The sequence below is a fragment of the Lacerta agilis genome, chromosome 3 (genome assembly GCF_009819535.1).
Source record: "Lacerta agilis isolate rLacAgi1 chromosome 3, rLacAgi1.pri, whole genome shotgun sequence".
In the NCBI taxonomy this organism is placed as follows: Eukaryota; Metazoa; Chordata; class Lepidosauria; order Squamata; family Lacertidae; genus Lacerta; species Lacerta agilis.
The window spans coordinates 103,233,279-103,248,132 of NC_046314.1; the positions used below are offsets into that span (position 1 = coordinate 103,233,279).

The 14,854-nt window shown below is 39.0% G+C and overlaps 1 protein-coding gene across 2 annotated transcripts in view; it reads left to right on the forward strand.

The window, feature by feature from the left end:
* SOS1 (SOS Ras/Rac guanine nucleotide exchange factor 1) overlaps nucleotides 1-14,854 on the forward strand; it is a 45,512-nt gene that overhangs the window by 23,499 nt on the left and 7,159 nt on the right. For both annotated transcript variants that reach the window (XM_033145014.1, XM_033145013.1), the window contains 8 exons: nucleotides 624-1,279; nucleotides 6,311-6,392; nucleotides 7,699-7,821; nucleotides 8,712-8,815; nucleotides 9,991-10,213; nucleotides 10,947-11,066; nucleotides 12,282-12,444; nucleotides 13,064-13,181. In XM_033145014.1, coding sequence (XP_033000905.1) covers nucleotides 624-1,279; nucleotides 6,311-6,392; nucleotides 7,699-7,821; nucleotides 8,712-8,815; nucleotides 9,991-10,213; nucleotides 10,947-11,066; nucleotides 12,282-12,444; nucleotides 13,064-13,181 — 1,589 coding nt within the window. The remainder of the gene's footprint in view (nucleotides 1-623; nucleotides 1,280-6,310; nucleotides 6,393-7,698; nucleotides 7,822-8,711; nucleotides 8,816-9,990; nucleotides 10,214-10,946; nucleotides 11,067-12,281; nucleotides 12,445-13,063; nucleotides 13,182-14,854) is intronic.

Genomic DNA, 14,854 nt, shown 5'->3' on the forward strand with positions numbered 1-14,854 from the left:
AAGCCAGGCTTTCCAGTTTCCTCTTTCAGTAAACAATGAACAAAGCAGTTTGTGGCAAGCCTACTTTTTCAAAGGAAGTGACATCAAAGTCCAGATAGCTATTGTTTTCAGAGTCTCTGATATGTGTGTGTCCTTGTACACTTCTAGTGAATGCATCTTGAGTGTCTTGCATCTTGAGTGTCCTCTGGTAAGCAGCAAGAAAAAAAGTTTTTCATTAGCTGTTAAGATCTAAAAATACCATGCAGAACCATTTGAAATGCCTAACAATTTTTTTGTTAACTCTTGATGCAGTTATTGTAGCATATGCTGTATTTAAAGTAAACAACAGTGTGGTGTCAGATTTTCTTTCAGATGCTTACAGTCTTTATCAGGAAAGATTAGTTGCCACTTTGCTGTTTAATCAAAATTGATTGGTTAACTGGAATTCTGTATTAGGCATATAATTTGAATATTAACAGTGACCACAGCACTTTCAAGTCTGGAATGTTTGAAGTTGGCTTATGGAACATACTTTGAATACTTCTTCAGGCTAATTGTTTTCAAAGTAAGCCTGCATTAGTTATTTTTCAGCTAGTATGTGCAGCTGCTGTTTGAATTAATGTCATTTTGTTTCTCTTTCAAAGTGAATCTGCATGCCGGTTCTATAGTCAACAAATGAAGGGAAAGCAGCTAGCAATCAAGAAAATGAACGAGATCCAGAAGAACATTGATGGTTGGGAGGGTAAAGATATAGGACAGTGCTGCAATGAATTTATAATGGAGGGGACTCTCACACGTGTGGGTGCCAAGCATGAAAGACATATATTTCTTTTTGATGGTCTAATGATTTGTTGTAAATCAAATCATGGCCAGCCAAGATTGCCTGGTGCTAGCAATGCAGAATATCGTCTGAAAGAAAAGTTTCTCATGCGGAAGGTACAAATCAATGATAAAGATGACACTAATGAGTATAAACATGCCTTTGAAATAATTTTGAAAGATGAGAACAGTGTTATATTTGCTGCAAAATCGGCAGAAGAGAAAAACAACTGGATGGCAGCCTTGATCTCTCTACAGTATAGAAGCACCCTGGAGCGAATGTTAGATGTAACAATGCTACAAGAAGAGAAGGAGGAGCAGATGAGATTTCCAAGTCCTGAGCTTTATAGGTTTGCAGAACCTGATTCTGAAGAGAATATTGTTTTTGAAGAAAACATGCAGCCCAAATCTGGAATTCCTATTATCAAGGCAGGAACTGTTGTCAAACTCATTGAGAGACTTACATACCATATGTATGCTGGTAAGGAATTTTTCCAGGTCTTTAAAATATCTGAATTTATGTTTGAATGAATTTTAGTTTATTAGTATCTTTTATCTTCCATACACCCAGAGAATCAAGGTGGTATATGTTTCTGATAAAAGTAGCAGCTTGTTAAAAAAAACTTTTAGTATGCTTGAGTTGAGTGACTATGCCTCTAGTTACACCTGTCCAGTAGCTCAGATGCTGGATCATTTATCTCTGAGATAAAGAACAAAAAGACTTTAGCATACATCCAGTTGATAAGCATTAATATTCTGTTATTGACAAACCTACAGAGAAATTGAGCCGTTCTTTAGGAAACAGGCTCAATTGAAATGTCATATCAGTTGTACTAGTATACATGCAGAAGCATAAACAGATAGTATGGACTAATTTATTACATCTATTAACTTCAGCAGCTGCCTACCAGAAGAGAGGGTATTTATGTGTAACAATGTGGTTTTGTAACATTGTTTTATAATAAGTGCTAATATGAATATATAAGACCATATCAATTTATATTTTTAAAAAATACAAGAATATGCTTATCTTAAATCACTTGAATCAGGTGGTCTCAAATAAATTGAAAACATTACCTACAATTTGTTCAAGTTGTAATATAGCAGTTAAGTATTGAATCAAATACTTTGGAATGCAAATGTCTAGACTTATTTAAGGTTCCCTCATATGCAGTTGGTTCACCTCCTATTTTATGTGCTTTGCTTACAGTATATTAATGGGGGTGGGGGAAATCTTAATTATTTAAACTTCACATATCCTAAAGGCCATTCTACTTTACAAAATAGTTGAGAAACACCTTTGACCCTAAATGTTGTGTTAAAGCATGATGCATTTGATAGTGGTGGGATATGCTCATCTGAAATAGGATGTTTTCCCCCAGCTAGCTTTTAATATTTCATTTCAGAGAGGAAGGTTAAATCCATGGAAATTGTATTCAGGAGGACTTTTATGTAGAATTCTCTCCTCTCCTTTTTCTGGCTAATGGGTGCAGAATATAGTTACAAGAATAGCGCTTACTATGCAGTATTCGTAATATGCCACAGTTGTATACAGGGCTGTGTGTATTTCATGCTAAAAGGAATTCAGAACCCCAATCCAAATTGTGCTTTAATTAAAGAATGGTTTTAGGTCATGTATAAATTGTGCAAAATCTGTATTTTAGCATAGATATGCATATTTTTGTGATTTTGCTAGTTATAGGACTGGTAAACACGCTTAAGCTATTCCTTGTGCACCTACTGAAAAACGTATTCATCCACTACTCTGGCTTCTGAAGCTTTTGCAAGGTTTACCAAGTACTAAAAGGGCCAGATATTAGCTTTTAAAAATGAAAAAGCAGGATGCTGAATTCTGCATCCATTGCTACAGAAATGCAGCATGCACACAGCCCCATTGAGTTCCTAGAAAAATGTACATACAGTGGTGCCTCGCTAGACGAAAAACCCCGCTAGGCGAAAGGCATTTGTCTAGCGGAAGCCGCCCCGCAAGACGAAAAAGTCAATGGGGCTGCTTTCGGGTTTTTTTTCTTTTCGTTTAGCGGAGCGCGGCTGTCATTGCCGCTTCGCTAGACGAAAAACCCGCTAGACGAAAATTTTCGCAGGACGAATTATTTTCGTCTAGCGGGGCACCACTGTACCTTTTGCAGTTCTTTTTCATGAGAACAGTAAACAGAAACTGCTGTGCATGAACATGCTGATATATTTGGATAGTTTCCCTTGCTTATTTTTTGAGTTGCAGAGTTCTAAATATTGAATCAATACCTCTTTTCACCTCTTCTAACTGAACAAACACATTCTCTTCAAATTGCTTGAATTAGTCATTAAAAGATCTTAATTCCATCACTAATTATTCCTTAAAATCATCAATTAGTAGTGTATGTGCTTCCATATCAACTGTTTCTTTTCTCTGGCTGTTTCTATTGGCTATTCTAACAGATAAAGCCACTACTTTTGAGAAAAATAATATCCTTATACATAGGTTGGGGGACCTCAGCATTAAATGCCGAAATTCATTCTTACCAAATCAGCACGATAAATAGAATAAATTCATTATCATTTCAACAGATCATAGTAAAGCTTTTCAGTGGTGTCCTCCCATTTGTAGAATGCTCTCACTAGTAGAATCAGCTGGTGCTGACATTGATATCTTTCCAGCACCAGGCAAAGGCATTGCTCTTCTAGGCATTTGAATGCTAATTCCTTGCTCTGTTTGTACTTTAACTGGGTAAGTCTTTGATCGAGCTTTTGTTGAGGGGAGGAGCCGTTTGTTTTATGTTTTTATGTTTTCACCACTTTTAGTGGTCTTCTGGTTTTAAAATAAACATGTATTTTGTATTATTGGAATTCTATTTTTGTGAATCGCTTTGAGATTCCTTGTAGAAAGCAACTAATAGATTGAATAAAAAATAAACAGTTGCATCCAATGCTGTCCATGGGCAAGCAGAATGGAGTTCAGCTCCTGCAACAAGACTTTCTCTCTTCCCCATTTCAGCTTCTGTGTATCCTCAAAACCTGCTCTGGAGGGTTGGAGGACACCCCATTGCAGATTTTAGAGACACACAGGGAACTCCAGGTTGGAGAAGAAGTCCTGTTGTGTCAGCTGAAGTTCTTTTGCACAAGGTTGGGTTCTGCAAAATCATAATGGGAGAAGGTGGGTGGGTTTGCCTTGGCTCACCTGGTAGAGAAGCTCTGGCCCTCTCCATTCTACCCCATATACTGGGATGTTTTTTGTTGGTAACTAGTTTGTGTAAATGAATGGGAAGTTGGAATCAGGACCATTAGCTCCTTGTTGTGCAAAAGTGGCCAGGTTGAGCAAATGGCATTTAAATTCAGTATGGGTTATTTGACAGAATTTTTACATCTTCCCAAAGCCTTTGGGTTTTTTGGCCTCTGTTCACAGTTCTGTGTGTGGTAAAAGTTCATTTCCATTTCCTGATTTGGCCCTTCCAGTTTTGAAAGAGCTTGCAACTTTTTTCTCTTGGAGGGTTGTGCTGTTCTATTTATAGAGCTTTGATACGTTGAATGCTTGTGCGTCAGCATAGTGTCCATTTCCTTTCTTAACGCATTCAGGAATGGTTATTTATGATTTTTTTAGATGTTGTTGTTCTTTTAGCTTTTTAAAATGCCTGTTTGAGGAGAGATTTATCACATAGACAGACATCCTGACTTAACTGTGTGTGTATTTTTAACCAACTACTTGGCTCTATGAAGTCATTGCAGGAAAAGAATTTAGTAGGAAAATTGAACTTGCTATATAGTAACATCAAACAAAGTGATAGAAAGATATGAGTTTTATAACTAAATGTGCATACTGAATAGTGTATGTAAATACATTGTTCTAATGTTGGGATAGAAGTTACATTAGCTGTCCTTAGCCCTGATCAAGAATGGGCCTTGGGTTGATAACCTCCTTCCATTAAATTCTACTTCTATGCTCCAGAACATCCCAGGTCAAATTAACCCCAAGTGATTCTGGTGCATGCACAGTGAACCCCATGATTAAGGGTGAGAGGAATTCATGTCTGAGAGGTTGAGGGCTATGGGAAAGGAGTGCATGAGGCTTATTCTCTCCTTGTGGGTAGGAGGAAATTCAGTACGAGGAAGGTCCCATCTCTGGGATTGGGTAGACAGGACCTCTCCCCAAATCCCAAACTGTTTTCCATTCTTGATCAGGGAAGGCTTTTTACAAAGCTCACCCAAAGAGCTGGAGGTCACCTTCCACCCTGCACCTCATTCTTTCTCACCAAGTGCATCAAGGAAGATGTGAGGACACATCAATTAGGGTAACTGCATTCAAGTCGTTTCATGTACTGTGCGGTAGGCCTTGACTTTCTCTTGCTGCAGTCTGAAGGAACCATGATGGTTAAATTCAACCCTTCAAGAGTCTCGAACCACTATAGACGTGGTAGCAGTAGACACTTTAAAATATTCAACTTTGATCCTTGTCTTCTAATTTGAAAACAACAGAGCTAAAAACAGTGTAAGCTTGCCAGGGAGAAAGAGATGATTTCTGGTTCAGGAGAGTTGTCTCTTGGTATAATTGTAAAGAAGCCGGAGCCCTTTTTTGTAGTTATTAGTACTGTATTTTTGTTGTTGTAAAAGGTACTGGATATTTCAGTGGGTTATACTATGGGTTTAAATCATACTTTTAGTTATACTGCTATAGGATTACATTTGGCCTTTCACAAAACAATAAAGATTTGTGTTTGTCCCTAGCTAAATCTTCAGCCAGAGCAGCTTTAACCAAATGTATTTGCTCAGAGCCTTTTAGGTGCGCTTATCCTGGGATTTACTGCTGCTTGACATCCTTAAGTTAAACGCCCTCCTGTGTACAAGAAAGAAGGGGAAAACTCTTTCCTGATAAACTTCTGTTCTTCTGGTAGATAGCACATTTTGACCACCCATCAGATGATGTGTTTTCATGTTTGAGTTTGGTTTGCATTATTTGATTCTCTCACGTGTAGTTTCCTAGCTTGGAGCTTCCTTCACAATCTAGGGACATATTTCACCTCTCAAGCAGTAGCAGCTAGCAGGGTGGCCCAGGCGGGGGGGGGGGGGGTGTGGCCATTCACCTAGCTTCCCAATGCCACACTCACTGCTTGACTACCAAGAGGGGGAGGGACAAGGCAGCAGGGAGCTTGGTGTGGTGTGGGCACAGTGGCAAAACCAGTCCAGTACCCCCATCAACCTCCTTACTGTCTTGTTCCTCTCTCAGTAACTGACAATGACATGCAGTGTTATTAGGCCAGATACGCAACACCACCCTGCTTCCCCACTGGCTACTACTCCCTTGAGTAAAATACAGTTGGCTCCGCAGTCCCAGAAGCAAGATGTTGCTTTACCTAAGTACCTTTTCGCCTACAGAGAGAGCAGTAATCCATATAGAATGAATGCCCTTTCCCCATTCCCTCAGCCATGATTAGGTGACATCTCTTACATCTGCATCAGACTCCAGGGTTTGAGGCTTCTGAAGTTAACACTTAGAGTGAAATATTTATTTTGTCTGTCCTAGATCCCAACTTTGTTCGAACATTTCTTACAACATATAGATCTTTTTGCAAGCCTCAGGAATTACTGAGTCTCCTGATAGAACGGTAAGAGGACTTTTCTGAAATACTGTACTGTGTTGTAATTTTTGTTCCCTTCTTCTGAGATGAGTTTTTAAATAACACTTTTATCCTATGGAAAGGGGTGTGGGTGGGTGTGGGTGCGCTTATGCCTATTCCCTCTTCCCCCTAAGCACACCGTGGCTATTGTCCACTACCTCCACAATAGAAGTTAAGGGAGACTAAAATTTGCCGCCTCTCCCTTCCTGTAATAGAGCAGTCCCATCAGTGGAACTCTGTCCGTGGGAAACCTGGAACCAACCCATATTTCTTTACAGATCTGCATTTAAGAAAAACCCAAATGCAAATTTCATGGGAAACAATTTCTTCCCAATTTAGTGTGAATCTTCAATTCCACATCCTGTGCTTTTACATGCATACTTAAATAAATGAAGTTACAGCACTTGACTGCTTTAATGTGTGTGAAATTAAACACATATTTAATTTGAGGTACAGGCAACTTCCCATTCACATGTGCTCTATTTGCATGTAACTATGTGCACATGGGGTGCCAGGAACCCAGAAGTGGAATCCAGAAATGGGAATCACCCTGGAGAGTCCTCCTAGCTCATGGGGAGACTCTCCCTAGAACCTCCCCACCTAACATCACATCAGCTGAGCAAACCCTGCAGCCCCCTAACTCACGTGAGCTGGAAGGGCAGCGGGTCTTGTTGACTGCCTCAGCTGATGTGCAAGGAATAAGCTTCCCAGTGCATCAGCTGTGCAAGCCCCGCTGCCCCCTCCGGCTTATGCCCAAGCAACAGTGGGGCTTGTTGAGTGACTCACTTCTCCAGGGTACTTCGGATATTCACAATTTCAGTTATACACAGGGAGGTCCGGACTGTAACCCACATGTAAATTGAGGGTTGCCTGTATTTAATGTGTGAAATACAAGTGCTGTTCAGTTATGTCATTCTAAGTAGTCAGATGCCTGTGTTGGCATCCATCGTGTCTTGAGATAATGGAGTGCACTTCCAGGGGTGAAGTCAAACCACAGGTGCCTGCATCTTTGCAAATTGATTTCCATTTTATTCCAAACTATATTGAATTTATTTAATCTCAGATTGATACCACTGTAGTATATTCTCTATTCAATCACACTTAAGGGTATTATACCTGTGACAGTTGGAAAGCTTGAAATTTTATAGGGGTTGTGGCCCTTTCCTTTCCTGCCAGAATGGAACTTTCCTAAATAAAATTTAAGAACTTTAGTCCTATTCCTTATTGTTCATTGCAAATGTTAAATACAGTACCTGTTTAGTAACCTACTTTTTACATTACCATCCCACATTAGATTTGAAATTCCAGAACCTGAACCAACGGAAGCAGACCGCATAGCTATGGAGAATGGAGATCAACCTCTTAGTGCAGAGCTAAAAAGATTTAGGAAGGAATATATACAACCTGTACAGCTGCGGTAAGTAATCTTAAGTGTGTAAACTGCGTCTTATTTAGATATAGATCCCAGTTTTTAAAATCAGTGGGTGGGATCCAAAGGACTATACAATGTTCTATGCATACACCAGAGCTTTTCAACCTTCCCACCACTGCACTTTCAAAAAGCCACTTCTGATCCAGAGTTCCACATGACTGATCTTTATTTGAAATGTATGCCTCAAAATTTGTGTAATTTCTTAATGAACTGTGCTACCTTTATTAATGTAGTTATGATATTCCTTATCTGAAAATATTTCAGAAATGGCACTTCATCTACCTTGTGTTTCACTTGATAGTACTGTTACTTATATATTTTCTTCATTACAGATCTTAATTCAGTGATACTTTTAACCTTTTCCAGAACATTATATCACCTAACTAATATTGTGTCTCACATTCTGTACTGTTTATTCACCATTTTAATTCCACTAGATGATGCATGAGCCATTACAATCTAGAGGGAGATAGAATTCATCCTTGAGAGACATACTTTTTAACATTTTTAAGTGCACAGTAAATGTTAATTGGTAATAGAACTTGAGAATTACCATAGACATAAATTGTGAATGAACCTGACCTTTTGCTCTGGCTACGTATGCTACCACTGCACACATTCACTTATTACCCAGCTACCAGAGCTTGGACTGGAGACTGGGGGAACTCGGTGTTCTAGTCCTCCTTTTTGAGGCCCAGCAAGTCAGACAGGAGTTTTGGCATGGATCCTGACAGCTGTATGACACTTCTTCAGGGAGTCAGGACAGTATATATGCTGTAAAATGAAACCAGCCCTACAGCTCTAATAGACTTTGTCAAAAATATATCGTATAAACCTTGTCCTCAAATATTGTATAATCTCTGTTAATGTTGTAGAGTTCTAAATGTATGCCGGCACTGGGTGGAGCATCACTTCTATGATTTTGAGAGAGATGTAGATCTACTGCAACGGTTGGAAGAATTCATTGGCACTGTCAGAGGTATTTGATTTGATTATTGCAAAGATCCATCACAATCTGCTTCTTTTTCTTTTGTACCTATTTTATTAAAGTGTGATGTTTCAGTTTGCCAGTTGGGCTTTACAGGGCAAAGGTCACTAATGAGATACACAGATGGGCACCCTGAGCCAGGAGATCCAAGAGTCATTCATGCTGAGCATGTGCCAGCAAGACTGATTTCAAAGTCACACTGATTTTAGGACTCAATAAATAATTTCCCTCCAGTTTCTGTTCAAGACTATGGTAGCAACTGGAAGGAAGATTTCCAGGTACAGAAAAGGGTAGGATGGTTGTCTGGGCTATTCTGGACAGTTAGATGCTTGGCTGTAGGTGGGTGTCTTGGTACAGAGGGCCAGGACACTCGCTTTCCCTGTCAATAGAATTGTAGTTGAAAGGGACCCTGGGGTTATCTAATCCAATCCCCTGCAATGTAGGAATCTCAACTAAAGTATCCATGACAGATGGCCATCCCATCCAACATCTGCTTAGAAACCTCCAATGAAGGAGAGTCCACTACCTTCTGAGGGAGTCCATTCCACTGTCCAACAGCTTTTACTGTCAGAAAGTTTTCTGATGTTTACTAAGAATTTCCTTTCTTGTAACTGGAAACCATTACAGTAGTTTGTGTCCTACCCTCCATAGCAGGAGAAAACAAGCTTGCTCCATCTTCCTTGGAACAGCCCTTCAGATATTTGAAGATAGCTATCTTGTCTTCTCTCAGTCTCTTCTAGCTAGAGCCAAGGTGATAGTGTGTGGTTGGGGGGCGGGGATTGGGGACAAGCTGGTAATCTCTGGTAGCGACATACGACACATTACCACAAGACATGATGATCGCTAGTTTAGCTAGGTTTAAGCAAAAGAATTAGGCATTTTAAAATGTAGGTCTGCGTCTGGGGCCTCCTCACTAAATGTTGGGAACAAAGAGGATGACTGTCTCCATCATGCCTTATTTGTGAGTTCCCTGGTTGCATCTGGCTGTTGGTGCTAGACCAGATGGCTCTGGTTTCGTTTTCTGAATTTCTCACATTGTCTTCCACTGTTCTCCCATTAGGTAAACTGAGCATTTTCATTATTGGAACGTTTCTAGCTACTAGGTAACTTTGTTATTATTCAAATGCTAGAATGTATTTTTTTTCTTTTTTCTTTTTACTTCTCAGGTAAAGCTATGAAGAAATGGGTTGAGTCAATTACAAAGATAATCCATAGGAAAAAGCAAGCACAAGCAATTGGGCCAAGTCACAATATTACTTTTGAAAGCTCACCACCTCCAATTGAGTGGCATATTAGCAAACCAGGACACATTGAAACATTTGACCTGCTCACATTGCATCCAATAGAAATTGCTCGACAGCTCACATTACTTGAATCTGAACTTTACAGGTAGCTCTGAAAACAATATTGTTCTCTTCTACATCATAATATGCAAGCAATGTAGTGTTCAGTCCTGGTCATTTCTGCATTCAGTTCTTACTAGCAAAGCTATTCATATTGCATTTGGGGAACAATGTTCCAAATTGTGATTCTAGTATATATTAAAGTGAATTTGATATTGGTAGTAAAGTGATAATTTATTTTCATATGTTGGCATTTTGGAGCTCATTGTTAAAAAATGTGTTATGAAAGCAAGGTTTGTAAGCTATAAGTTTCCAGAACCTCATCCTCAGATATAGTATTTAACTGGAGATGGAGAGAATTGCTTGTTAAAAGTACCAGTTATAGGTAGGTAGCCGTGTTGGTCTGCCATAGTCAAAACAAAATATAAAATCAAAAAATCCTTCCAGTAGTACCTTAGAGTTTGTTCTTGGTATGAGCTTTCGTGTGCATGCATGTATCTGAAGAAGTGTGCATGCACACGAAAGCTCATATCAAGAACAAACTTAGTTGGTCTCTAAGGTGCTACTGGAATGATTTTTTGATTTTATATTTTGTTTTGTTAAAAGTAGATGGTAGAACAGTGGCATTCTGCAAAGCAAACAAAAAAAATGCAGTCAATGTGTTTTTTCTGATTTCAGAATTATTGGTTATTTGTAATAATCTAGATGTAAGTAGTAGCTTAATTGACCATAAAATGATAGCCTTTTCTCTGTAATTTATATTTATTGTCAATTTGTAGAGCTGTGCAGCCATCAGAGCTGGTTGGAAGTGTATGGACAAAAGAAGATAAGGAAATCAATTCTCCTAACCTGCTCAAGATGATACGACATACCACAAATCTTACTTTGTGGTTTGAAAAGTAAGTTGTTTGAGTGTTTTGACTAAGATCTTCTAAATATTGATATTAACATCCAGGTCCATACAGAACTAGTCTGAGACCCGAGGTCAGAGTCTTGTTAGAATGACAAAAAAGCCCAGCCAAAGGCATTGGGTAAACCTTTGTTTGGATGGAGGGGTGTTTGTAGCTTCTGTCTGCCCCTCCTTATTAAGGGTATCTTGTTAAAGGGATCTGGGGGTGTGGATTCTGTCTGATGCCCAGATGTGGGCTTGGACCATGCCATAACCCCAACAGGGATCCCTCAGGGTGCCCCTATTTGATGTAAGTCATAGGGCTCCCCATATTGGCGGTTTACCCTTTGTTTGACTGCCTGCAGATGGGCGGGAGTCGAGATACAGTCTGGCTTCACCCAATGCCTAAGCCAAACCGCACACATTTGTAACCAATAAAGTTGTGGCCTATTCAAACCCCTAAACCAAATCCACTTGTCCATGTGTTTATTATCCACTAGTGAACTCTGGGTCATGGGACCTTGGCATGCAACATCATTCCTGAGCTGCAACTTGGCAAAATATTGGAGCTTCATAGAAGGAAATAATTGTAGCAAGAACAATAATTCCTGAACTCAGTTGTTTGAAGTCTAAGAATTGAAAGACAATATATTCTTTCAACTATGCACTGGTTTTAGGCTGAGTTAGTAATCCTCAAATTGTGTTTTGAGAAATTAAATAATTAAAGGCTCGTCTGAGTTTAGTGGAGCTGTGGATGGAGGAACCTGTCTATTGCATGTCTCATGATTCACTTCTCTAGTCTTGCTGCCTCAGCTCCCTCTCAGGCCAATAATTTGGCTGCATCTCTCCATCAAGCATGATAAGATCATTTAGTCATTCCTGTTTATCATGTAGTAGAATTCCCTCCGTAGGAGCGGATGGCCCGTTGCAGCTCTGTATGAGTTTTACTTCTCCAGACTGTTTCATTCCTATCAAGAGGTGTGTGCCCTGATCATGCAGAAACAAGAGGTGGGCTCTTCTGAAGGCAGACTTTTACTTTCCTACTGGTGTGCAAGTTTAACGTCTAATGTTCTACCATTTGGATTCAGAAAAGAAGTTGGCTCCAGTAATTATATCAGCTGTTTGGAAACCCCTGTATTAAGTCACACTTGTCAAAATAAAATTATATTAAATTGGTGCTTTTTAACATTCTTGTACTGATAAGTACATCTTTTTGTACATTTAGATGCATCATAGAAACAGAAAACCTAGAGGAAAGAGTAATTGTAGTATGCCGGATAATTGAGATCTTGCAAGTTTTCCAAGAGCTAAACAATTTTAATGGTGTTCTTGAAGTTGTCAGTGCTATGAACTCTGCACCTATTTACAGACTAGATCATACCTTTGAGGTAAGTCACATGTAGATTTAGAAACTGTAATCATTTTAACTGTTGCTCAATAAAGTATCATTGAAAAAAATCAAAAACATTTAAACCAAAACCACTTTTTTCTTTTTCTTCAGTCTTCAGCATGAGCACTGGGAAGGTTGTTGGGCACATTTTTCTTTACAGAGAGATAATCCCAGGGTTACATTAAACACTTACAAAATGCAGTGCAAATGTTTATTTTGTCCCATATACAAGGGTAAGAAGCCACTGTGGCATGTTCTTTATTTTGCCAAAAGTTCCTCTGCATCATGTCCCCATTTGCAGACTGCATATATTCCCTACACTGAGATTATCTCTATGGTGGAAAAGCATTTTGTTAAGAAGTAGTGCCTCTTCTCTCCACAAGAAAGTGGAGCTGAAGCTGAGCAATTAAAAACTAGAGCAAAAAATCAAGGGGCATTTCCCAGTGCCACACATAATACCGTATAACCCATTTTTTGATATGGAAAGCACTTCAGTATGTAAGGGGTGAGTGAACCCTGCAAGTGAATCTACATATTTTGACTGGCCGCTTAATTTGAGATCACTGATAACGTGGTTTATAGTTGTCCATGTCTCAGCTTTCTTTATGCATCTTCAGCAAATCCCAAGCCGCCAGAAAAAGATTTTTGAAGAAGCTCATGAACTGAGTGAAGACCATCATAAGAAATACTTGGCAAAACTCAGGTCTATTAATCCTCCATGTGTGCCTTTCTTTGGTAAGTAAGATTTATTCTTGAAGAATATAAAATCACAAATATTGATAAGCCACAGAACTATTAAGAAGCCATTTCTTAAATAGATTAGTGGAGCTTGCTATATTGTTTGGAATAGCCAGACATTTCAAAGAATCAGTATTTCAGCTTCAAAAGCTTTCCCCCCTGTTCAATATCAAATCCACAATTTCACTACATTTTAGTTAGAACCCTTGACCTGATTTTTCAGCTATCTTCATGTATTGGGTACTAATACAAATTAGTTTTTAACTCATTTAGAAACACTAAGTGTTTGTGAAGTGTACTTTGTGGTTCAGGCTTAACCAGGGCATAGCTGTCAACATTTCCCTTTTTTAAGGGAAATTCCCTTATTTCAAATAGGATTCCTCACAAGAAAAGGGAAAAGTTGACAGCTATGAACCAGGGAAATATCAAAGGATGGAGATCAGATAAAGTGCTCCAATTTACTCTGTGCTTTTTTTTTATAGCTCTGTGCTATACTCTACTTGATAAAGATACTTTCTGACTGCTTTGACATTAGGCTGATTCAGATATAATGATCTCTGTCTAATAAACCATGGTGTTTTAAACAGAACAGACATTGTGCCTGTGTGCCTTCTCCTTTCCTTTTCCCTTCTCCAGTAGTGGTGAGGAAATACTAAATATAGAACCCTTGAATATAGAATACTAGATCTGCTATGTTAATAAGCCAGGGAGGCTCGCCTGATGCATTTGTTACATATTTTTAGGTGCCAGACAAGCCTTATTCCAAATCTTTGGCTAATTAAACAATCTATGGCCTTTTAAATGGGCAGGGGGTATAATTGTTTTGGTTTGTTATTATGGTATGTGTTTTTTGTTTTTATATTGTAAACTACCCCTGTGATCTTTGGGTGAAGGTCAGTATAGAAATTTTAATATTAATGATAATAATCTATAAAGTTTCTCACTCACATTTTTTACCAACCTATCTTGTGAGCATTCCTATTTTTAAGATTAAAAGGATCAGGTTTTTAGAAAATAGCTGCCTAGTTGCATGTAGGTAATGTATATACTCTGCAGGCAGACAGGAAAGTGGTTGTTTACAAACCTGTACTGTATTATTTATTTACATAATGGCATTAGTACACATTATGCTTTGGATTGCAAGAACACCCCAAGGAGTTGGATTGCCCTGCCCCAAGGAGTTTATAATCTGAAATTTGACACACCAAAGGGGTGCAATGGAAGGTAGTAAAAAAGAATATAGTACTGTTTCAGTTGCGTACACTTAGCCTTGGTGATAGGGCATGGGGATTATGGGGTGGTACCAAAGCCTTCATGGAAATTGTGGGTTTTGAAGAAGAAGGAAAGCAGGTAACATCACAAATGGTCTAGAAGTCAGTGAAGGGTGATGGAGCTGGAGGAGTGAAAGTCATGGATAGATACAAAAAAGGATATAAGAATGGAGAGAGAAGGAACTTAGAGGCCTTTGAAGGTAAGGGGAAAGAAGGGAAGTAGGGTTACTCCATTGGCTCTACTGAGAGACCTCCAGTCTTTCAGCCTTTCTCTCCTTCAGCACTTACCTAGCAGCAGCCATTTTATCAGGCTGCAGAGCAGAGAGAGAGAAGGGAAGCAGGGCCATTTCATCCTCCTTTCCCTGAACAGTTTAAGCCCCAGCTAGTTGTTATAAGAAC